The sequence below is a fragment of the Pezoporus flaviventris genome, unplaced genomic scaffold (assembly GCF_033815535.1).
Source record: "Pezoporus flaviventris isolate CSIRO_AGI_PZ_B2104156 unplaced genomic scaffold, CSIRO_AGI_Pfla_v1 ptg000051l, whole genome shotgun sequence".
Lineage (NCBI taxonomy): Eukaryota > Metazoa > Chordata > Aves > Psittaciformes > Psittacidae > Pezoporus > Pezoporus flaviventris.
In genome coordinates this window covers 302,500-326,223 of record NW_026892599.1, presented here as the reverse complement: position 1 = coordinate 326,223, position 23,724 = coordinate 302,500, and the positions used below count along the sequence as shown (strand labels likewise).

The 23,724-nt window shown below is 47.6% G+C and overlaps 1 protein-coding gene and 1 long non-coding RNA gene across 2 annotated transcripts; one reads left to right on the top strand and one right to left on the bottom strand.

The window, feature by feature from the left end:
- Nucleotides 1–13,549: 13,549 nt before the first annotated feature.
- LOC133277166 (uncharacterized) lies at nucleotides 13,550–14,799 on the bottom strand. The gene is made up of 3 exons (XR_009746100.1): nucleotides 14,687–14,799; nucleotides 13,851–13,911; nucleotides 13,550–13,670 (listed from the first exon to the last, which is right to left on the bottom strand). It is a non-coding gene; the product is annotated as an uncharacterized LOC133277166 (long non-coding RNA).
- Nucleotides 14,800–18,889: 4,090 nt separating this feature from the next.
- Nucleotides 18,890–22,640, top strand: LOC133277170 (serine/threonine-protein kinase pim-1-like; the record flags this gene model as incomplete). Its single annotated transcript, XM_061468798.1, is given in 7 exon segments — nucleotides 18,890–18,928; nucleotides 21,019–21,102; nucleotides 21,187–21,237; nucleotides 21,517–21,883; nucleotides 22,091–22,267; nucleotides 22,509–22,602; nucleotides 22,604–22,640. Coding segments are annotated over 7 exon segments (849 nt in total), but the record flags the coding sequence as incomplete, so codon positions are not given.
- Nucleotides 22,641–23,724: the final 1,084 nt, after the last annotated feature.

Below are 23,724 nucleotides of genomic sequence, written 5' to 3'. Positions count from 1 at the left end.
GGACTGTGTGAGAAAGTACAACCTGAGCAAGCTGAAGTTAAACTGGTAAACGTCAGAAGGAATGCGCAGTAAAAATATTTCAGAGTCAGAACTGAATGCAATAAACACCTAAACTAAGGATAGGAGAAAAGATCACTTCTTTGGGATTTTTGTTCTGGCTTGGTTTTGGAAGGGTTTTCTGTTGTTGTTTTGGTTGTTCGTTGGTTGGTTGGTTGTTTTAACGGAGGTATGTGCAAATTTACTACTGGGGGAATGGATCCCTGTTCAAACAGATAACCAATATATGCCTCATATCAAAAAAATAAGTCCTTAATACAGGAAGATGAATTGCAGAGTTAAATGATGGTATGCTGCAGGCAGGGATTACCAGTCACACGGTACGCAGAAACAAACTTGCACCCTCTCTCCCATGCAGTGAAATATATAACATGATTTGTAGGCTGGTGTCAAACGTCACCATGTCTTTCCGAGAGTAGCGTATGACAGCACCAAGGACTCAATGATGATTTGCTTAACTGTAAAGCCAACCAATTGAAAACCAATCTGAACAAAAACCAAACAAATGCCTTTTGTTGGTAAAAAACCAATCAATCAACAGGTGAGAAAACAGAACAGGAAAAAAACATTGCACTGTCTCAGATGAATATAACAAAAATCAGAAACTCTAGATGTCACTAAATGCAATGAAGTTTGAGAGCCATACTCGTAACTAGAAACCTTGTCTGTCTGCACCTGCAACATTTTGAATGAAAGACTGGCTGAGTAGCATGGAAAATATTTGCTAAGGTGGACGCTTCTCAAGCATTACACACTATTTCTGACAGTCAAAGAAGCCAACATTTTCCCAAGGCTCTGTGAATCAAGTTTGAATTTGATGACTGATTTCTTCAAAGCTGTGACGACAGTTGGCAATGATCCGGCCCAACGCTGCTGGGAATGAGCAGGATTTTCCCCTGAACCTGCTGACAAATTCTAGGGCCCCAAGCAGTGCCAGTGAAGAGCTGTTACTGACTCTCAGTATTGTCTCCTGTTGACTTCAGTCAGTCTGAGAGCTTCAGACTGGCAGAAAGGCCAGAAAAACCTAGAAGGGAAAATGAGGAAAGGCAGACTGGAACATGCTGAGGAGCTTGACAAGAGACTGAAGTTCTGTGCACGGCTATTTCAGCCTGAAATCTGGAACAGAATCAGATGGGAAACTGCTCAGGGACAGAGAGACTTTCTGTGGCAGAATGGTTAGAGAAAGAAAGCTTAACTCTGAAATCTGTGAAGGCAGAGAATGAGAACTACTCAGAACATGGGGGAGTGGGGCAAGAGATGGCAATGGGGAAGGCCAAAAGGAAAAGTCACTACCAGGAATTCTACCTTTCACAAAAGGATGAGTGCCTGTCTTGGTAATCCCGCTGTGTCTTTAACTTAATTTTTGCATATATAAAATTTATTTTGTTATGCTCATTTAGGAAAGGCATGTGCTCTCTTCTTTAATACATCCTACATCAGGTGCAAGGTTCTTTTTATTCCTCTGGAAGATAGGTTGGACCTGTGCTGTCTACGATAGGTTTTTCTAACGTATTCACATTACATGTAAAAAGCTATTAGAAAGAAGCTGCGAAATTGGCCAACAGAACTCTGAACTTCAAGTCTACCGACCAAACCTGAGTATCAGTTGCATCTATTAAACAGTGGGCAGTGGGAGGGGAATAGGTTTATTCTTAAAAACAAAACCAGAAAGAACTGTAATTACCCAAGTAATTTCAATCTTCTGTTTTTGAAGGTGTCACTGTTAAATTTAAAACACTGACATACTGCATAGTGAAAAAAAATCTGTTACAAATACAATTAAATATAAAAACCTCCAACATTAAAAATTGGAGAAATGTTATTCACAGACAAAAAACAACCCAAGCCACAACAAAAAAAAAAAGAAAAAAAAGGGGGGGGCTGGGGGGGGGGGGGAGAAAAAAGAAAGAAATCTAGGATAAAATTTTGACCCTTCAAAGGAATTTAAAAAAAAAACCACCAACACCTTATTGACTTCAGTGAGGGTAGGATATCACCTACTAACGACTCAGTTCTGTCAACACTCTATGCTGTGCAGTCTATTCATTGGAAATGCTGTCATGAGTAAGAGAGGCCTCAGATAAAGAGCTTCATGCTACCTTCCCTCTTGAAATGCTTTTAAGCATCCGATTTGCTTAAACAGCCTACAGCAAGACTTCCAGATTATTCACACTGCCTACCACTAGACATGTACATACAGTGTTGTCTCAGAGAAACCATATTCTAATAAATGTGGCTTCTAATTCTAATAGTGACACACTTTATTTTTAGGCTATAGGTCAAACCTCTCTTCGGTACACACAGACATTTGGGGTAGGTCAGACCTAGTAATTTCACTTAGCACATGCTAAATGGATAGCAGACAGGTAAACTGTTTTTTGTTCTGAGGCTATTCAGATGTTCTGACTTAAAGCCATCAGCCAAAATACTCACTTTCAATGAAAGTCAAGAAAAACATACTTGAAAAATATTTTACTCCCTCACTGCTCAATCCACAGAAAACTATAAAAGTATCAGAAGTGCTTTTTAATCACTTGTAAGCACTGAGTTGTTAAAACTAATGTCTCTCTTGCTACTTGACCAAGCACATCACAAATAATAACCAAGACTGTTAACTTGTCTTAATGAAAGTTTCCAAGGATATAGGGACTGGCTGTGAACAACTGACCCAACAGCTTCTGCTGAAACGGGCGTGAGGACTGCACAGTTCACAAAGGTATTCTCTGCCTCATGCCTCCTAAGTTTTATTGAACAAAATACAATTAAACAGACAATACACCATAAAACAGCAACAGAGGAGCGTTCACAACAGATTTTTCCATCTATCAAAATGGGGTGTAACCATTACCTATTTAGAATGATTCCTAATCTTACCCACAAGCTCTGCACATTCGCTGTATATCGTATATGGGCAAGAGCATCCAAATCAAATGTTTATGTTACACTGCAAAATCTACTTGATATTTGGGTAGCAAAAGTGAACCAATTTTCATTGGATATGCAGCATCTGTAGAAATTAATTCTTTTTATTTAGGTTTGTAAAAATTATTTACAGAATCTAGTTCTGTATGTGTCAATTATATTTAATTTGAAACATTTTTAATCCATTTGGGGTTAGTTTAACCTCCTGACTAAACATCCATTTTTATAAGGATATAACTTTTTAATACAGAAGAATGTTTTGAGAATTATTTATTTAATGTTTTTCCTTTACTGGCCGATGCTAGAGTAGAATTTATTATATAATTTTAAAAAAACCTCAACAACCTAGCTTTAATATTTAATTTTACCTTTAAAATCCTGTGTTCTTATGTTGCCTTTCCAATCACTCTTTATCCCCAAAACTCACACACAGGCTTGTTGTCTTAAGACCACTGAAAGTTCTTCTATTAATTAATTTTTCTAGTGACAAGCAAACAAGAGTGATGAGTATGTGTCCACGTTTATTACTCATTTTTCCCCTCTTTGGGAAGTGAGAGGATGATCCCTGATATGGTCATTCTGTGAATCTATTCCCACTGTAAGTTAAAATCTTGTGTCCACTTAAAGATGACTAACACTGAGTGACCTACCTTGTTTTTCCCCCAAAGGCTACAGTAGCCTTCCAGCTAACAAATCATACTAGTCAGTCTGAATTTTCTACTCATTAAGTTTAACCTTTTAAGCCTTTTTTTTTAGCTGGTTGTATCACATTACCATTTCCTCATTATCCCACCAATGCCTGCTGTTAAGTATGTGCCAAGTACTGCAGCACTCCACATTTTTAAGGAAACAGGGTCTTTCACCTGAAATACCCAAGAAAGGCATTAACCATTTTTACTTCATCTTCTGTTTTGACACTCCGTGATTCTGAAAGAATGTGTGGTCATACAGTAACTGTCTGGCAGGGACACACCACTTCATAGCTCATAAGAAAAAAAAGTAGTAACCATATTTTGAGATATTCATAACCTAGGAACAGATCCAACAGTGGCAAAGAATTATGCTCACAAAAAAACAGGCAATGGGCAATTCTAAGCTATGCTGGCTCATCTTCATTCAAAGATAACACACCTGTAATATCCCAGAGTGGCTTACAGCTGCATGGGGCTCACTTGGAAAAGGTACCATATGATCCGGAAAAAAGCTCTGGAACAATAACAATTTGTATCAAAGTTCAAGAAAAATAAATATAAAACTTCCTATCCCTTTTGGATGCAAAATTAAAGTTCTCCATGCCCTGCAAGACACTGCAGGTTCTCTGATCCAGTAATTCACATTTACCTTACTATCATTCCTCAGTTTGTGGTACCTGATATATTATTTGCTGAAAACCTTAAAAACTTTGAGAAAACATCTGCAGTTTCTGGAATCAAGAGGGTTTCCTACACCACTTATGAAGTTTTCTCAAGGTCTGGACAAGTTCGAAGCTAATATTCCCTTGACCAGCCAATGTTCAGTGACCTTCATTTCTCATAAAACTGAACTACTGGTAGGGTGGATTCATATCAACTCATTTCTGATAAAGCGTGCCTGCTACACCTGGGTCCACAGTACCCAGAAGAATGACTCAAAAAAACCAGTAAAGTCTCTGAGCAATCACAGTTGCTTATGCTAGTCATATCTGCATGTCTGCCACACTCCACAGCTGGTTCCATGCACTGGTTAACCAACACACTTCTTTGAAAGCTCTATGTTGGAGAGCACATTATTTGCCCAGAGAAACACAGGTGGAGAAAGAAAAAAAACTCAGATCTCTTGGATACTTAATATTTAACTTTTCATCCTTTTCACAGGTAGATAATTTGAGTTCCCTTCCACTGTTCACCTTTCAAGTCCTCAAAAATTTCTATTTCTCCCTTTGACATCTGAAACAAGCTGGCTTTACAAGAGACCCAAAGTGTCTCAAAGAGTGACCCAAACATAACATGCATGTGAGCAATCAGATGGTGAACTCCTCCAGCTGAGCCAGGACTGCTTCCAAGGCCTTTGCCATCAGCCACAGCCTGAATTAGCAACATTAACCTTTGGCAATACCCTTGAATTAGGAGTTGTCTCTGCTCTCCTTCCATTCCTTACATACACGAACTCTGGCTTCACTTCCACTTGCTCCTAACAGGCTACAGCTGCTCACAGCCCTTTGTGTCAGCTGTTATTTAGCTGCAGCTGTGAGAAGTTGCCACAGGGCACCACCGGTCCATAACATCCAATTTTCACTTAAACAATAAAATCCATCTTTGCTACAGATGCCCCTCCTCACACTGCTTCATTTTATGTTTTGTTGTCACTTGATGGAAACTTCGCTCAATTTCAATCACTTTATTTTGTTGCAGGTCTATGTGCAAACTTCAATAAAGTTAAGCCCATGCCTGCATGATGTTTAGAGCTGAGATTAATTAACAGCTGAGCTAGTGGAGAGGCAAAGATATGTTGCTTGGCCTCCCTCTGCTCAGCTTTGGGCCAAGGCAGGGGAGCAGGCCTGCTGTCCTGTTGCTGGTCACTCCACTAAGGTGGTCGTGCGTTCTCAGAAGCCCCAGAAGAAAGTGGGGATGCTCAAAGGCTGGTAGTTGCGAAGCAGAGGAGGAGAGGTGGGCAGGCTGCCTTACCTTGCCTGGGCGGCAGTCTGCTGGCCCTGGCTTCCCTGCTTTGTCTCCTCCAAGGCTGCTTTTGGTTCCATCCTGTACATGGTAGGTCCTTTTCCGTAGACGTCCAGTTCCACCCTGGGGAAAGCAGCAGGACCTGGTGTCTGTAAGAGAGGCAGGGAGGTTGCTGGGTACACAAGTGTTCTGCTGACAGGCAGGGTACTCAACAAAATGATCACACACTAGCTATTTTTCATGCAGTGGATGAAACAAGCACACTAAGGCAATACTGGGCAGATATCCCTGTATAGTAAATAAGTAAAATAATACAAATTGTGTATAAAAATATAAGTAAAGTACAGAGGACAACTGGCAACGCACCAGATCAATACTGCATAGAGAGAACAGAGATTGAAGAAACACATCAGCAGTCAGAATCCAACCATCCTCCAGGCCCACACTTCAGCTGGGAAGCCCTGTTGCAGCTGATGCTGGCAGTCTCAGGTAATTGGGAAAGTTCCTACAAGGCACATCCACCCATAGGTGAGGTCTCAGATTTAGCTACAAGAGGCTCCTGCTTTTATACCTTTAGAAACACAAGGGGCTTTATGCCAGCTCTGCCACTGTTTACTCATGGGGCCGTGCAGTTCCTCATCATCTCAGTGTTGGCCGCACCGAGAGCATTGGCCAGGCGCCCCAGCGTGCCCAAGCAGGAAGCTCATAGGACAGCTGCACCCTCGTGGTTTCCTGCCTCTTTCTGACAAACAGTCACCATGAACATACACATATGCACTCTGTGAAACGCACTGTGATAAAATCACACTGTGTTGTCTCTCAGTCATGAGAAGAAATCAACTCTCAGTGAGGTTCCCATCCGTTACACGCTCACAGCCAAATCCAAGCAGAGGAGCTGTATGCACGTAGAGATGGAGATGCAAATGGAGATGAAAAAAATAGCACGAAAGAATATTTTCACAAAATAATGGAAAACAACAACAATTGTCATAGTCACTCTTCGCTGAGGTTCCTTTTTCACCCCTTGAAGCCAACCTTATGTAGTATAAAAGACCTTGTATGATCCTCTACCTTGGCATGGGTTTTAGTCCAGTTCATTCTAATGACACTGAATTCACTATCCAGTTGGTACATCACACGCAAATGCCCAGTGAGGAAGAGTGCACCGGTGCAGCAAGTGCCAAGTGACCAAATAGCCCTTTTAACGCTGGTTTGGCTAAGGTGAAAGCAGAGACTGATCCGGTCTTGTAGACCAGAAGACTGCTCCTCCAGAGAGGTACACAGACAGAAGGATACACAGCTGTCACAGCCTCGTAGGAAATACAAACTGGAGATGAAGAGTCAACTTTTCCTGAAGAGTGCAGTTTTCTGATACATACTCCTCTAACATTTACGTGTACTTAAATCAACAGGCTCGTCTGAGCGTTAGCTTGGCGTGAGCTCCTTTCCCCTCATTCCTGTCAAAAAAAACAGAGTCTTTGTGAAGCACTTCTGAAAACAAAGGGGCTTTGGGTTTTTTTTTGTCCAGTTTTGGTCAAATGATTTTCACCTTCCAGCTGTGATGCTGGAATCACACAAGCTTGCTCTAAGGTTAGAGAGCTGAGAGCACCATGTCCTGAAACATTTCCTCTCTTAGTTGTGAGCACTGTTTGATTCATAACCCAGATCTTGATTAAAGAGTTGGCTTCTCTCTGATTTCTATTTGTGTCACTTCAAATCCTACTGCTGCAATAGGAAGCAAAAGAATTCTCTGGACTCCACCTCGAGAAGGCAGAGTCTTAAACGCCTGAAGCACACCTCCTCTCACCCTGAGACACATCCCTTAATTCTGGGTGCCTCAGAGGGTTAGACAACAATTAAACCAGCCCAGCGGTGGTGGATGGTTACACAAAGCAGGCCCTGTCTCCTCCAGCTGAAACCAAGAGTTCTATGGAGGGAGAGGAAGACAAAGGGAAGGTATCCCTCAGCCGTGGCGTCTGGAGGTTTGCACAGGGACAGGGGAATTGGCTTCAGGTCCCACAGCTTTGACACAGCCTCAGAATCCAGACCCAGATACTCAGAGATGATGTTCAGTTGCGATCCCCAGTACTGAGAGCAGTACCCCTAGCCATCAGAACTGCACGTGGCAAGTGACCCCTGGGGTGCTCAGAGCCACAGACTTTCTTCAGAACAAAGGTAGCTTGTCCCCATTAGTAGTACCTCAATTCACTCATCTGAAAATGACACTGACCTCTGGATAAACTGTACAGTGGCTCCTAAGAATCAGGCAGGGGAGTTACACGGAAAGATGGAACAAAATCCTAATATTCTCTAGGGCCAGCATGCTAAAAAGCTCTGCCTCAACAATATGCAAAGATGCTCCTGAGCTCAATGATCCAACACAGTTACTTGAAGACACAAAGCACAGAAAGCAGACTAAAGGAGTAAATTACTGCTCTATTCATTTAGCTACCAATAGGGAGAAGCAGTGATTTAGGCTATGTGCCATTCATCATCAGTTAGTGCCTGCGGGCCTGCGGGCCTGCGGGCCAGCTAATATAGTAGTAACAGCAGCACAGTAATTTTGTTCCAGTAGGATTGTTTTAAATACACTGCCCTTGTAAGAGAAAGCAGTGAAGCACTTCTGAAAACCAGAAGCGATGACATTTGTGATGGCTCATTACACAGCCTCAGGACAGCCTCCAAGAAAATGCAGTGACCTGTATGTAAACAGGTCTACAAAAGATGCACAGAGTTATTCGTCTCATTTCTGGGGCCCTCCAGGAGGGGGCATAAACAGACTGAGAGACAAAAATGCCCCTCCTCATCTTCATCGGGACTTAGTTCTTGCCTTCTGCTTCCTCACTGCGAAGACTGAACACAAGGGAAGCAGAATGCTAGGAACACAAGCCTTTTTCACTCTCATCACTAGTGCGACTGCATTCTGGCCCCTTACACATACGCTAGTCGCTTTGCAGAAAAGGTAGATTTTTGTACTATACAAAGAAAGTGAATTCTGATTACTTCTACCAGCAACATATGTAGAGGAGGAGATTTAACAAGGCAGAAACTGTAGCAAGACAGCGACTGAATCTTCTGAACATCCCTTAACGGATACCAAGTTTAAAGGGCACTTATTAAATGCTAACCATTTTTGCCTCAGCTGCAGGTGCACTCTGAAGTCTGTCTGGAATCCAGTACCAGAAACAGTGAGCTCAGATCCAGGTACTCCTTTAAGATGGTCGTACTCCCAGCGACAATGCCGGATGCCTGTTAAAAATCAATCAATATCAAATGAGCGTTTTCGAAGAGTGCAAAGACAAGGTTGGGGTTATTTAAATCTTTGACAAGTGAAGCGTTTTGTCCTCAGCACGTCAGGGAAGCAAAACTAAACACGCGTTACTGCGAGACTAGCCAGCTATAACATCACATCTACAGATAAGAAAGATCAGTACAAGTGAAAGCGGACTAAGTACACTGGGGGTAAATAGTTCAGGTTACTACATCTGGGGCTAAGTATCAGCACAGCTGGATTCTTACTGAATTTCGCTGCCATTTAGGCCCTTCTCATTTAATTGAGTCTAAACCTAGGCACTAGCTCTCCCAACTACAGCATTTAACTGATGTAATCAATTGCTTTCCTTGCCCAAAATTAAGCAATAAGGAAAAACAGCCTCAGAGCCTGGAGGATTACACCTACCATAACCTGTAATTCCAGTCACGCCAAAGATGAAAATCCAGAAGAGAATCCCAGCTGTGAACCTCAATAACACAAGGAAGAGCAGACTCACAATCATTGCAACGAACAGCCCACTAGAAAGACAAGAAACAGAAACCCAGGCAGAACAAGTATGAGCATCTTTCTTGCACGCCTCTTACTCCAAATGAGGGTCCCTTCGTCTCGTGTAGGAGAACGGTTTGCAAAAATGTATTTCAAAATCTTCCTTATGAAATATTTCCTCATGGCTCTCTGCTGTTAGAAACAGATTATATATGATGATCTGGACACAGCCAGAATTGTCTGCGTACACCGAGTTCTCAGGGCGTCTGAATGGGACCAGCACACGTCTGGTTTGGTCATTTACACTGGCTGACCAACTCACTGCCTTTTCCAGGCCATGGCCTAGTCTACAGCACACAAACTTAAATGGGAGACATACCTGGGTGTGGGGAGGTTACTGGTTTATGTCCTCCATTTAAAATCCCTGCTTGCACAGAAACAAGATTAGGAAAGTAACATTTGAGGAGCTTTCCTAGAAAAAAAAGAATTCATTTTAGGAGGAAAACCACTGATCCTTTCTACCCATCGGAGAAGAAAATGATCAGGGCATAGTGATGCATAAAAAGAACCTGTTCAGAGCCAGCAGTGGGACCCCTAGGATGGACATCTCCAGTGTCTTTATCAAGTCTGTGCTAAGGAAACATTTGCTTTCATTTCACTCCCAGAAAAAAAGTCAGAAAGGAAAGAATGACTGCAAAAGGCCTTTACTCAGCGGGTTTCTTCTAAAGCAATGCAAATAAAGCAGTGGGAACAACGGTTCCATCCAACAAAGATCCAGCTCAGACGCTTCACAGAACATTTCATTTCTCTACAACTCTGAGGTGTTACATCAGAATTTTGTGTTAGAACAGACTCAAAAGAAATGAAACCCTTTTCTTCCCTGTGGTCAGGAACTTCTCTTCTGAATGTTCCCAGTTTATTTAGCCAGTGACTAAAGATAACAAACGGGTCAGCCTGACCACAGACAATCAAAACCGGATGTTTTGGGCAAACTAAGCCAGACGGGCAGAGGGACAAGAAAAAGAACATCAGTTTATTTAGTTAAGCCTTTGTAAACTGGTCTTAAGTCCTAGCCCCTTAGAGGCTTCCCAGCATGATGCGTGTTCCCTTTCTGAATGGCTTGTTTGAAATTCAGAATGTATTCCTCAAAAAAAGCACTGTCATTTTGGAGTTCCTGACTCTCTTCTTCAAGGCAGTAAGATACCTTTATCTACGGTTAGCTTCAGATTTGCTCTAGTAACCCCAAAACTGAATGAATACATGGTAACAACTGTCATTAATAGAGTGCTTCCCTTAAACTGAGCCTTGAAAGCAGCAGTTCTTTGGGAGTAGGATAAAAAGAACAGAGCAATTCCATATTAGATTTTTAATCCCACCTCCTTTCCCCATCAGGCCTTCACTCTCATCACCCAAACTCTGGCACTTTCCTATGTTTGCCCAGAAATCACTGGATGCATGCTGTCATTTGGTGAAAAGTGTGAGGAAAATTCTACCCAACTACTTTAAAAGTAACAACAATCCCTTATAAAAGTATCCTATTTGAAATGGGGAAACTGGCTTCAGTATGGAGAAAGTCTGTTCAGAAAATGCTCAAGTCTCTCTCCAGCCCATCTGTTGAGCAGCATCTCCTTTGAGAGAATCTTCACCATAAGTCTGATTTCAATAACAGATCTAGAGAGAATGGCCATTTAGGCATATACACTCACAGATCTGCTGCAGCAAAATAGCTACTTCTTTTGTTTTGGTGCTGCATTTTTACTAATTGCTCATTATTGAGTAAGAATTGCAAGATAAAGCTAACTCTGTTCAGTAGTTTTTGTTCTTTAATTTGCTTTGCCTGCTGCACTGGATTTGTGTATTACAATGAATTTAACTACATGTTGCTAGTATCAATTTGGAAATTGGGATGTGTTTTATATAGATATTCACGACATTTAGCAACTGCAATTGGTTTGAAAGTCTCGTAATCAAGAATTTTTAGGTTTGGAATTACCATGCAGATGGGTCCTGCAACAGAAGACAGCAGCACCTCTTGAGTTTCTGCCTGGTAGGATATTCAAAAGCTACTCCAGACCATACTGTATGCATGTATGCTGTGCTATCCTTACCTCACATACAGAACCATAACAACATTATGGCAAAGCTTAAAAGTAGGTTTGGTAACAAACACGTACGTGATCAATTCTTCAATTCCCTACACATTCCATAGTGAGTTTGGAAAAACATAAAATTACCCATTAGAATCTTACATTAAAATCCAGTACCAAGAAATAGCATAGTCTTCAAAATTTTTACTCCAATTGATCTTGCATACAGGATATTACTGATGCTGCTGACAAAAGACAAGACTGCTAATAGCAGAGAAGCAGAAAACTGCTCAGTGAAGCAAAAGGAGGACTTCTTGGAGTTGTTTTCCTATCCTGCAAAGTGCTTGCCCATATTAGCGTTTCCTAAGAAGAAATGAAGAATCATCTTGTCAAAGAACAAACAATGTAGTTGTAGATGCCAGAAGAAGGAAACTTCCTAAGCTGCGGGTGCTAGCACTGCTGGGAAGGTGCTAGAATGCGGCAGCCTCAGATCCAGAGGTAAGAAAAGGTACCCCTGTGCTCCAGACAGGCTGAGGATGGAGAGTAGCTGGTTGCTACCCAGGATTGGAGATGCTTGCTGTCCATCTGCAAGGGAGGTGCTGTCTGGCATCAGAGCCCAGGACGTTGCCTTTTGACCTTCAGACGTGTGCTAAAAACAGGAGCATGCTGATGAGGTGAGATGCAAAAGTACTAGGACAATCCACAGTACTAGGAAGGCTGCTGTAGGAAGGAAGAGCTGAGGCCATCACTGGCTGGCCCGAGTCCTGCTGCATGAAGACTTCAATTTGAACCTCCTTTACCTTTACTTGCTATTAATTTTGGCTAGGAAAACCAAGTGGAATGTTTTCAAAACTGACAGTCATTCTGAGGAACACTAAAGCTTTTGGCTCCTTGCTCATTTCTGCATACCACAGTGCTGGTTTTCCCTACTGGAACTTTGCAAGTGCTCAGGCACAGAAACCATCTACCAGGAAGTCTCGTCTGGGTACCCTCAGCCATTTGATACAACAGATTCTGATCTTTGTTTTTCAATTCCTAAATTATTTCACAGTCTCAGAATCCAACACACAAGCACTTAAGAAGGGTAAAACCTACTTTGCAGCTCTACTGAGGTCAGTTACGTTTCTTGTTTTCCCAATCAGAAGGTAGTCTGATTTGCCACAGCTAGCACACCACTCTTCATGGAGAAGTCCAGGAAGCGTCTCTTCAGAACTATTCAAAATACCAAAAGAAAGCAGAAATGGAAAGCAATGGAAAAAGGAAGCAATGGAAAAAAAGACAGAAACTATGGGTAAGACAGAGAGAGGAGTTTATAAAAGAAAGAGACAAGGACAGACGTTCACACACTCATTTATGTTGCCCTGCTCTTTGCTGCACCAAATCCTTGGTTTCATTCCAAAGGGAAGAGTAGGTCAGTCCTCCTACATGGCTGTACATCACCTTTATCTACTGGTTCTGCACTTTCCTTATCAGGTTCCAATAAGCACTGATGCCTGGGCTTAATATTCAGTCTGCAATATCTACTCCTCCACTTATTCTCAGGAAACAATTAACTAACCTGTGTTAATTAACAATTAACTATCCTTCTGTGATCTTCCCCTCTGGCTGTAGGCAAAAAGAAGGCAAGAACTTCTTTGCAAATGATTTGCTGTCTTTTGGGTCAGTACATCATTTTTCATACAGATTTTTAATTCTTTAGCGCTTCATCCATTATTTTCTCTTTTTGACAGCCTGGGCCTGCTTTACACAATCTCTATTTTAAAGCATGGAAAAAAGTAACAGCACTTCCTTATTTGCACGACCTTCTAGGTCAGTGACAGATACTCTTGAGCTCGGAGACCTCTGCCTGTCTACTCAAAAGCACCTGCTGACCACAGTGACAAAACCAGCTTTTTGTCCCCTTAATTCCTCTGCTGCTCTCCATAGGCAGCACTATGTGCAGCACCGAAAAGCAAGCTGCCCAGTTAACTGGGCTCAAGTACCACCTGAACTTCAACAGCTGCCCAGATGAGCTTTCCTACAGTCGTGGCATTTCCTTCGTGCCAACAGGTTGGCTTGGGTTCGGTTGGGTGCTCACATGTTCTGGAAGGAAGAGTTTGCACCGTAAACCACTTCTTATCAGTAATAATTCAAGAGCAAGAAAGAGCTCAGCTTGACCCAATCACACTCCAAGTGTCCATGGATGGCTCCCTAGAAAAAATGATGATAAAGCTTCATACTTTCAAACTGTTTAAAACTGAATGGAGGCCACTGCCAGGTAAGAGCCAGCTCCTCGCGGTCTTGCCACAGAACACTTTTCAGACTGGAGTTGTGATTTCATGTGAACGCTTACAGTCTGCTAAGATGTGTGCAAGAAATAGAACCACTCACAAGGCCTGCTTGGAATGATCATCAAAGGACAATCTTCATCACGTAGGGCTTGAGCAACAGACTGAAAACGGGAAAACCGGGAATGCTGAATACATAGCAGAATTAACTACGTGCGTTTTGTTTCCCACCCACTCTGAGAAAATGCCCCAAACTGGACTCTGTAGCCTCCTCCCCAAACTTGACTGCTGGAGCTGCAAGACACATTCATGATCTGAGAATCCAGCCTCTCAATGGGATTTGGGAAAAGACTATTCTTTACTTTTCTAGTGACAAAAAGGAAAAGACCTCTTCCCTTTGGATCGGCAGGTAAAGCAGCAAGGACTGGGCAATCGCTCCTTGCCTCCCCCTTACTTTTCTCCTAAAGAGGAGTAAGAATTTAACACAACTAACACAGCTTTAGCGCAAGGTGGTTTAGAGATGGGAGAAATAACACAGTACATTTGAGTCCAAAATCAGTTCCATGAAAGACAGACTTCTCTGCCTAGCTAAACTACTGAGGAGCTCTACATAACAGGAGCCTTAAGAACTGGTTTGAGACACTCTGCTCCACTGCTGCGGGGTACTTAAGTACTAAAGGATACTTCTCACAGTACTGCAACCACATGGGTAGCTGCAGATACTCTTTAAGGAAACAGTAATCACTGAAAGAGTTAGGGATGTGATGTGCATACAAGACCTTCATCCCTGACCAAATCACTGCCAAAGCATATGCATGGGACAACTCCTTATACGGTGAAATCAGAATAATTCAAAGCTTTGCTGTAGCTCAGTAAAACCATGCTTATTACACATTGCTTGAAGAAACAAAATGGATTCCATCTCCTCCTGATACACACAGACCTTGTGAGGACTCTTAAAACCAGGTCTGCAGAACTGCTTCAAGTAATTCCACTGATCGGGTTTGTATCTGTAGGAAGCCTGGATATCAATGCAGGTCACAAACCTGCCTGGGCACTGTGAGACCCAAGCTGTAAGAAAAGAAGACACACTGGGGGTAGAGAAGGGTAAGGAAAGTCAGTGCAATCAGAAAGCAAGAAAAAAGGCCACCTGCCAAACTGCCCTGTTCTATGGAATTGCCTTCAGTAATGCTTACTGCAGCATTTGGAAAGGGACACAATGCATTTGCGAGTGCATTTTGAAGGGTATGAATTTTAAAATCAAACAAATGTACGTCTAGTTCTTAAGCACCATGACTAAGACGCATCTTTCCCTCCTGAGCTGCTATTTCCATGCAGAAGCGCTCTGTTGAGATCAACGGATTCACTTAACTCTCACAATTCAGGATTTAAAACCACTGGGAAACAGAGATAAGCAAAGCAAGCCGCTCGGCAGGTATCCCAGGAAGGTGTGCTTACAGCTGCCTGCTCCCAGACCTCTCAGCCTCCTCTCTACTGGCACTGCCTAAACACCAGAAATAAAACCCCCAAGAGCTTCTCCTTCGGGTCTTTTCTGTTACTTGGTGCATGTTGAGAACAACTAAGAACCAGGCAGCAATGCTTTAGGACTACTCTTGCTCCAAGGTGGATGAAAGAATTAATGATCCAAACTTGGGTACTTAGAAGCTGTGCCATCAGTGATGCCATCTGTAAGCTGCGCTGATCCTTTACCAAAAAGATTCTCTGAATGATGAAAACAACTGCATTTACTGTGAGGGTGGGGAGGCCCTGGAACAGGCTGCCCAGAGAGGCTGTGAATGCTCCATCCCTGGCAGTGTTTAAGGCCAAGCTGGACGGAGTCTTGGATGACACGGTCTAGCGTGTGGTGTCCCAGCCTGCGGCAGGGGAATTGGAAGTGGATGATCTTAAGGTCCTTTCCAACCCAAACCATTCTATGATTCTGTGAAAAGAAAATGGCAGGCTCCCTACGGGGAAAAATCACGCATGAGAGAGAAACACTGTTGGGTTTGCATATTCGGGATGAGGCTTTGCAATATTAAGGTTTTGTAATACTAAGACTTTGCAATATTGGGGCGGGGGCTAAGTTACTCAGGGAACGAAACATAGGGTTTGAAATACCGTGACTTAAACAGGCACACTCTGTGCTTAAAGACAACGGCATCTTTGGGAAACAGACGTGCTCTGTGCTGCAAAGGAACGCTATCTTTGTACACCCTATGAAGCTAAGCCAGTGCAAACCGCTGCTGTAGTTAAGCAGTAAATTGGGGTACCATGTGCCTGCCAGAGAGTTATGAAATCAAACCCTAAAAGGAGAGAAAGAAAGAAGTAAGAGGAAGGGGTGTACGAAACTGAGTAAGGGGAGGTGTAACCAGAGGCGGGACAGTTAGCACGTAGATTATACACGTCGGAGAGGCTGTAAACCTTGGAGTCCCCAACCAATGGGGTAACAAGGGAGGGAACTTGAGGATGGGAAAGAAAATACAAATCAAAGTTCTGCCTTTGCTGTGTGTGCCTGCTTGCCAGGACACCCGTTTGTGCACAAACGTTAAATAAATAGCTGCTTCACTGCTGTGTCTGACCGAGGCCTGCCTGAACCTAGAGACTGCTTCTCACCCTTCAACTTCTCAGACACCTAAACCCACGACCCATTCCCTCAGCAGGAGGCTCACCTGAGACTCCAACTTCTCGCCGCCTTCCTTTTTCTGGGACGCTGCTCTGGGAGGAGCACTTTCTCGCCTGACCTGCTGGAGGCTGCTGCTTCTCTTCTCCCTGCTCTTCACTGGCATCTTCCGCACTGCTTCTCTGGGCTCGTTTCTTCCCCTTTCTCTTCTTTACCCGTCTCTGCCAGACATTCTCCTTCTCCTTCCTACTCACCACAGGCAAGCACAGGGGGAAAACAAAGCAGTTGTGTATTTTTTTAACTACAGAAATCCCATGCAAACGTTTCACAGAAGAGACAATCCCCTGCAAAAAAAAAACGTGTTTACACAAACCAGCACTCACAGCGACTGCAGCCGTTGGCGAGGGCCTGTGCTTGAGCTACGGCAGTAACTAAGAGTCACCTCAGTGCAGGACGCGACTGCGTGACGAAGCACGGAGCCTCCGGAACACCTGCACAGACAACACATGGCCAGGAGCCTGTCCACAGAGCACCAGGACAACCTGGGAAGGAGAGACTTCCCCAGAAACAAGGCCTGGAACATTTCCAGTTCATCCTCAAATAACCTCCTGTGACACCACACTCATTTTCAGCCGCACGCAGGGACCAGGAAGGTCATACATATTTTGTACTGCAGGGTGCTGTACGCGTAGCCTGTGTACCGGGCCATCCACAGCTATCTCATACATTAAAAGCGCTAGGATTGAAAGGGCATTTGTAGAGCTTTAATGAGAGAAACTCCGTTTAGTTTTTAGATGGCATAAAATGACATGAACAAGCCCTAGATCAACTGCTCCCACATCTAAAGCCTTCAGCTCGATGACCAGGGGAAATCAGCAGCAGGGCAAATAAAGGTTCTGGCCCTTCTCAACACACTGAGACTTGAAATGGAAATGGTACAATGGGCTGCTGAAAACCACACTGAGAGCAATGGGTGGTGGGACTTTCAAACACTGGGATACACTTAGCAAAGGCCACCTGCTTGCTCAACACCAGAGGATCTGCCAACAGGGCTGACCCAGCCCAATTACAGATTTTACATACCATAGAGGGGGATGAAGTTCCTGGGGTGCACATAAAGGATGTGCTGGGGCAACCAGTCTGGGTTATTGCCGATTCAGGCAAAAGAAAACCCGCTTCTGGGATTGCTTTTGCTCAAAGAGCTGGGGGCTTTTGGTGGGTATTGCGGGAGGGTGGGGAAGTCCGGCGTGTACCTGAAGGAGATCTGATTTGGGGTGAAAAGAGCCAGTGAATTGACCTTTATGATGCTGTGTAATACTGAATTCCGTGATCGCTTCCATGGCGGCTGAACACCCATCACTGCGCAGGACACCTCGTGGCCCCTGTCCCCACCGCTGTGGGTCTGAGGATCTGAACCTGACTCCCTTGATCACCATTAATGAAGAATGGACTTTGATCAAACCGGACAAGTGTCGCAGTGACGGAATCGGAACTGACTTCAGCATCCAACAACCCAACACCCCACACCATCCATCTTTCCTGCCTGGAGACACTGCTATGGCAGATGGAGCCCCAAGTCATGACAGTGGGAAGTGTGAGGCCTGGCATGACATAAATGGTATGGACTAAGGGGTGGATACTGTCCTGGTTGTGGCTGGGACAGTGCTCGTTTGCTTTCTAGCACCTGGTGCTCTGATGCCTTTTGGCTTTATTCCGAGAGCAGTGCTGACAACACACTGACCTTTTAGTTGTACATAAACCGGGGGGGAGCTATCTGGAAGGGAAGGATCACTGCTCGGGTCGGGCTGGGTATCACTCAGCTGGTGCTGAGCAATTGTATTGGGCATCACTTGTGTTTATTGGGGTGGCTTTTTTCTCTCTTCTTGTTATGTCCCTTATCATTATTATCACTATTATCAGCACTAGTACATTGTGCTTTGGTTATTAAACTGTTCTTATCTCCACCCTCGGGTTTTTCATCCTTCCCTTCCTGCTCCCCATCCCGCTCCAGGAGCCAAAACCCGGCTCAGAGTCAACGACACCTCTGCACACACCCCCCCCCCCGGGTGCCGGGGATCGGCTGCCCCAGCAGCACCTCCCCCCCGGGGGGAAACAGCCCCCAGGGCCCCCCACAACAGCCCCGCTCCATCCCTAGGGCCGGAAAGGTGCGGGACCCCCACAGCTCCCAGCCCCCCATGCCCCGGCTTCGCAGCACCCCACACTCCCAGCCATCTCGCAGCCCCACTGCCCAGCGCTCGCACCCGCCCCCCGCATTCCCCCGCAGCGCCCGGCCCCACTGCCCAGAGCCTCGGGGGGCCGCAGACCCCCAGCCCCGCTCCCCGGGCTCTGCAGCGCCCCCCAGACCCGCGCCGCGCCCGCTCACCCTCACCTCCTCCCGCTCTGCCGCCGCCATTGCCGGCTGCAGCTCCGCCTCACGCCCTGGGCCCGCCTCCGCCGCAGCCAATCAGCGCACGGCTCCCCCGCGCGGGGCACGCTGGGACCTGTAGTCCGGCCTCCGGCACATGCGCACGGGGCAGTGGGCGGGGGGCAGCGGGACCCCCGTGAGGGGCGGGGCCTTTCCTCATGGAGGAGCCGCCCCCCATGGGATCCCAGAGGCACCGGATGGGCTGGGGTGAAGGGACCTTAAAGCTCCTCCAGCTCCAAGCCCTGCCACGGGCAGGGACACCTTCCACATGGAAGGAGCAGCTTGCTCCAAGCCCCTGTGTCCAACCCGGCCTCCAACGCTGCCAGGGATGGGGCAGCCACAGCTCCTCTGGGCACCCTGCGCCAGCGCCTCAGCACCCTCACAGGGAAGAGCTTCCTGAGAGCTTGTGAAATACGAACTCACTCCTCTAAACGAGGTAACGAGGGTTTAGTGAGGGACAAAGGCAAGAAAGCAAAAGCAACAGCGTGACCGCAGCCAGAGGGCGCAAGGGATTAGCATTTGGTACAGGTTTATATACTTTCAGTATTACATTAGTTACATGCATATTCATAATTCCCGCATATAGGCGGGGGATATTATAACTAGCTTCAAGAATTTATTATCACAAGTCTCCTCCTCTTGGCGCCTGCGCACTGCTCTGTGGTGATTGTGAGCAGGGGGCTTGAGGATGAAGTAAACAGTCTTCCTCTTGTGAGCAGGGCTCTTCAAGATGAAGTAAGCAGTCTTCCTCACGGTGTACTTTTCACCTCTGGCACAGTTGGGCCCCCCAGCAACCACACAGCCAGCTATATCTGTAATTATTCTGATAACTAGCAAGGATTTAAAACAGTGTGACCTTCCTGCAAAATTTGTTGCAGGATGGGCAGACAAGGAGTATCCCAAGCTAGCAGAGCCTTGGGAGGCTCTGTCTCCAAACTAACTGATAAGGATGGTGTGAAATAACTCATTCATGTTTAGTGGGGCCACTAAAGCCTGTTACCTCACCACAGACTTACAACACAAACATCGCTCTTTAAAGCTCCTTTAGAAGACCAGCCTGAAACAATTAACTCATGTTTAAGTGGGGCCACTACATCCCACCGACTTACAACATAAACATTGTTCTCTTTCTACAGCCTAAATTAAGCTAAACAGTACTTTAACCCTATGTTTTCCAGGCACTAGCTTTCCTTATACCAAGCTTCACCCCCCACCTTCTCTTACCTTTACAAATTCTTTTGCTATGTGACTCCATTTAGATCAAGAGATCTGAACCTTTTTAACTTGCTGTCTGGTCTTGTATCTTTAGCGTGTTTTGTTTCTGTTACTGTAAACTCGTACAGTTATATCCTGCACGTGAGCACACCTATGATTTGAGAAAGCCAATACATTATGTGTTTATCACAATCTCCTCTCAATCCACCTCTGTGGAAAGGAAAGAGGGGATAAAATAAGCAGTAAATTGCAGCATCCTTGTGACTTCCCAAAGCCTCCGGTTTCAGTTCTAAAGCCTCGTTCGCAGGGTCCCGAGGCTCAGGTTCGGTTTCCAAAGGCTCGGCCGCGGGGATGCTGCTGCCGGGCGGGGGGCGCACGAGCCCGGCCGCGGGGCTGGGCAGGGCCCGCTCCGCCGTTCCCCGGGCTCCCGCGGCCGCGAGACCCCCCCCGCCGGCCGCTCCGCCCGGTGGCAGCGGGCGCCCGGGGCGCGCGTGGACAGAGCCGTTGACAGCGAGGCTGCGGCGGCGGCGGCAGCAGCGGCTTTTGAGCGGCTTCTGAGCGGCTTTTGAGCGGCAGCGACTTCGGCAGCGGCTTCTGAGCGGCAGCGGCTTCTGCAGGAGCAGCGGCAGCAGCACCAGGTGAGGCGGCGGCGGCGGCAGCTCTCGGCGGTCCGGAGCCCGCCCTCCGCCGCTCCCCGCGATGGTGCCTCCCCCGTCCCCCCAGCGTCCCCCCGCAGGGGCTCGCGGCACCGCTCCCCTCTCCCGCTTCTGGCAGTGGCTGCGCTGGGCGAGCCGCCCCTGGGTCTGGGTCTGGCGAGGCAGCGCCGCCCCCTGGCGCTCCCCGGCCCGCCCCCAGGCCCGGCCCCGCCTGGGGCCGGCCGGGGGCCGCCACCACCCACAGGTGCCCGGCGGAGCGCGGACCGGCGGCGGAGCGCGGACCGGCGGCGGGGACCCCGCGCGCAGCGACAGCGGCCGCGTCTGTCGCACGGGGCACGACAAGGAGAGCTTCGAGCGGCTTTACCGCGTGGGACCGCTGCTGGGGAGAGGCGGCTTCGCGTCCGTGTACTCGGGGCTCCGCCTGTGTGACAACAGCCCGGTAAGGGCGGGGCCGGCGGCGGGCCGGGGAGGCGGCGGGGCTCGGCTCAGCTCAGCTCAGCCCAGCGCTGCCCTTGGCTCGCAGGTGGCGATCAAACGAGTGGCTCGGGAGCGCATCTCCTCGTGGGGCGAGCGGGTGAGTGCGCGGGGCCACCGGGACAGTGCGGGGCAGAGCGGGTGGGGGTGAGCCGGTGGGGCCGGCGGGGGGGAAAGTGGGACGGCGTGAGGGGAGTGGGTGTGGAGTCAGCAGGGGACACGGGCCGGGTAGGGGTGCACCAGAGCATCCCTGGGGATTGCGGGGGGCACCTGGGAGCAGTGGGGCCGGGCAGGAGGGCATCAGAGCATCCCAGGCAGGGAGGCCCAGGAGCCCCGGGCCAGCATCGGCCCTGCTGACGGTGCCGCGGTCCCCCTGCAGCCCAGCGGCACTCGCATTCCCATGGAGATAGCCATGTTGAGGAAGGTGCGCTCCGGCTGCAGTGCCATCATCCAGCTCCTCAGTTGGTTTGAGCTGCCCCACTCCTTTGTGCTGGTTCTGGAGCGTCCGGAGCCATCGCAGGACCTCTCCGACTTCATCAAAAAACGGAGGTTCCTGCCCGAGGATCTGGCGCGGGGCATTTTCCTCCAGGTGCTGGTGGCTGTGCGGCACTGCCACAGCTGCGGTGTCCTGCACAGGGATATCAAGCCCAAGAACATCATCATCAACTTGGCCACCAGAGAGGTCAAGCTTATTGACTTTGGTTGCAGCACCCTCCTCAGGGACACGGTCTACACCACATTTAGCGGTGAGCCCACAGCCCAGGGTGCTTCCTGTACCGGGCAGTTTGTGAACAAGAGTCACGTGCTGATGACGAGGTGGCGGGTCACACCGAGTGTGCGTCCCCACGTCCGTGGGGCCACCGGTGCAGCCCCTGCATCCCTGGGGATCCGCGGGCGAGAATCCAGGAGCAGGCGGCATCTGCCTAATGAGGTGCGCCCGTATCCTGTTGTAGGAACACCTTTGTACTACCCGCCGGAGTGGTTCCGCTGGCGCTGCTACCACGGCCGTCCGGCGGCGATCTGGTCCCTGGGCGTGCTGCTGTATGAGATGGTGTGCGGGGTCCTCCCCTTCCGGTGCTGCGAGGACATCGTCAGCGGGCAGCTCTTCTTCCAGCGCCGGATCTCTGTCGGTAGGTACCTGGCTTCGCAGCAGCAGGGGAAGGTCGGGGTTTAGGGGGTGGCAGCTGATTGCCCTTGGTCAGCTGGAGGAGGTGGCCCATGTCCTGCCATCCTGCTCTCCTCCAAACCGAGTCATGGAGCAGGAGGTCTGGGTGCAGCTCTGAGCGCACCCAGGCCTGGGCGCTGCGGACGGCGGCACAAGGTAGGCAGGAGCCTCCCGCAACTGAGCGGCAGTTCCGGGATTCTCCCCAGAATGCCAGCACCTCATCAGGTGGTGCTTGTCCATGAGAGCTCGCGACAGGCCATCCCTGGACGATGTGTTCGACCACCCTTGGCTGCAAACATCCACTGCCCCAGGAGACAGCCGCCCTCCACCCTCACAGCCTGAGCCAGCAGCTGGGCAAGTAAGCTGGGGGTGCCTCTTGGGGGGAGTGTGGGGTTTGGGGGTTTGGCAGGTTGGGTATTTTGGTGGGGATTTGGGCTCTTGGGAGGTTGGGATGGATTTTGGGGGCCTGTGGGATTTTTTGGAGACTTTGAGGTTTTGGGGGTTGTTTTTTGGGGGGACTTTGTGGGTTTTGCGGAGAGCGGGGGGTTTTGGGTGTTTGTAGATTTGGGGAGTTTGTTGAGGTTGGGTGTTTTGGGGGGACTTTTGCAGTTATTGGGGGGCTTGTGGGGATTGGTTTCTGGGTTCTTTGGAGAGCAATAGGTGTCAGAGGGACACCTCATAAGAGTTATATCTCCTCCTTGTAGCTGGGGCAGTGGTGAGGTTGGGCTTTAGTCTGAGGATAACGCTGGTAACACACCGATTGTATAGTGGTTTCTGATTAGCACTTACCCTGAGCAAGGCTGATTCAGTCTCTCATGCTCTGCAGTGAGGAGAGACAAGATCTGACATCAAAGCAACAGACAATGCGGCTACTCCAACACAAGCCACGAGCACTGAAGCTACTCCCAACACCAGCCACAACCACTGCGGTGACACCAACAATGGCAACAGGCACCGTGGCTACTCCAATGGCAAGGACTGTCACTGCAGCTACAACTCCAGCAACATGCAGTGCTGCTATTCCAACCAGGGCAAAAAAAGCAGTGTGGCTACTCCAAACTCAGTGACAAGCAGTGAGGCTTCTCAAACCCAAGCCACAAGCACTGCAGGTACTACAAATACAGCGACAGACACATCGGCCACTCAAACACCGAGGGCAGGCACTGTGGCTGGTGCGACCCAATTCAACATGCCCTGCAGTTAATCCAGCCCCAGGCACAAGGACTGCAGTTACTCCACCACCAGTTTTAAGCTCTGCAGCTACTCTATCTCTGGGAAGGAGCAATGGCGCTACTCTAAGGCCTGCTATGTGTACAGTGGCTACGTCAACCCCAGCCACAAACACTGCAGCTACTCCAGTGCAAGCCACAACCACTGCAGCCTCTCCAACGCCAGTGACAAACACTGCTGCTCCTGCAGCCC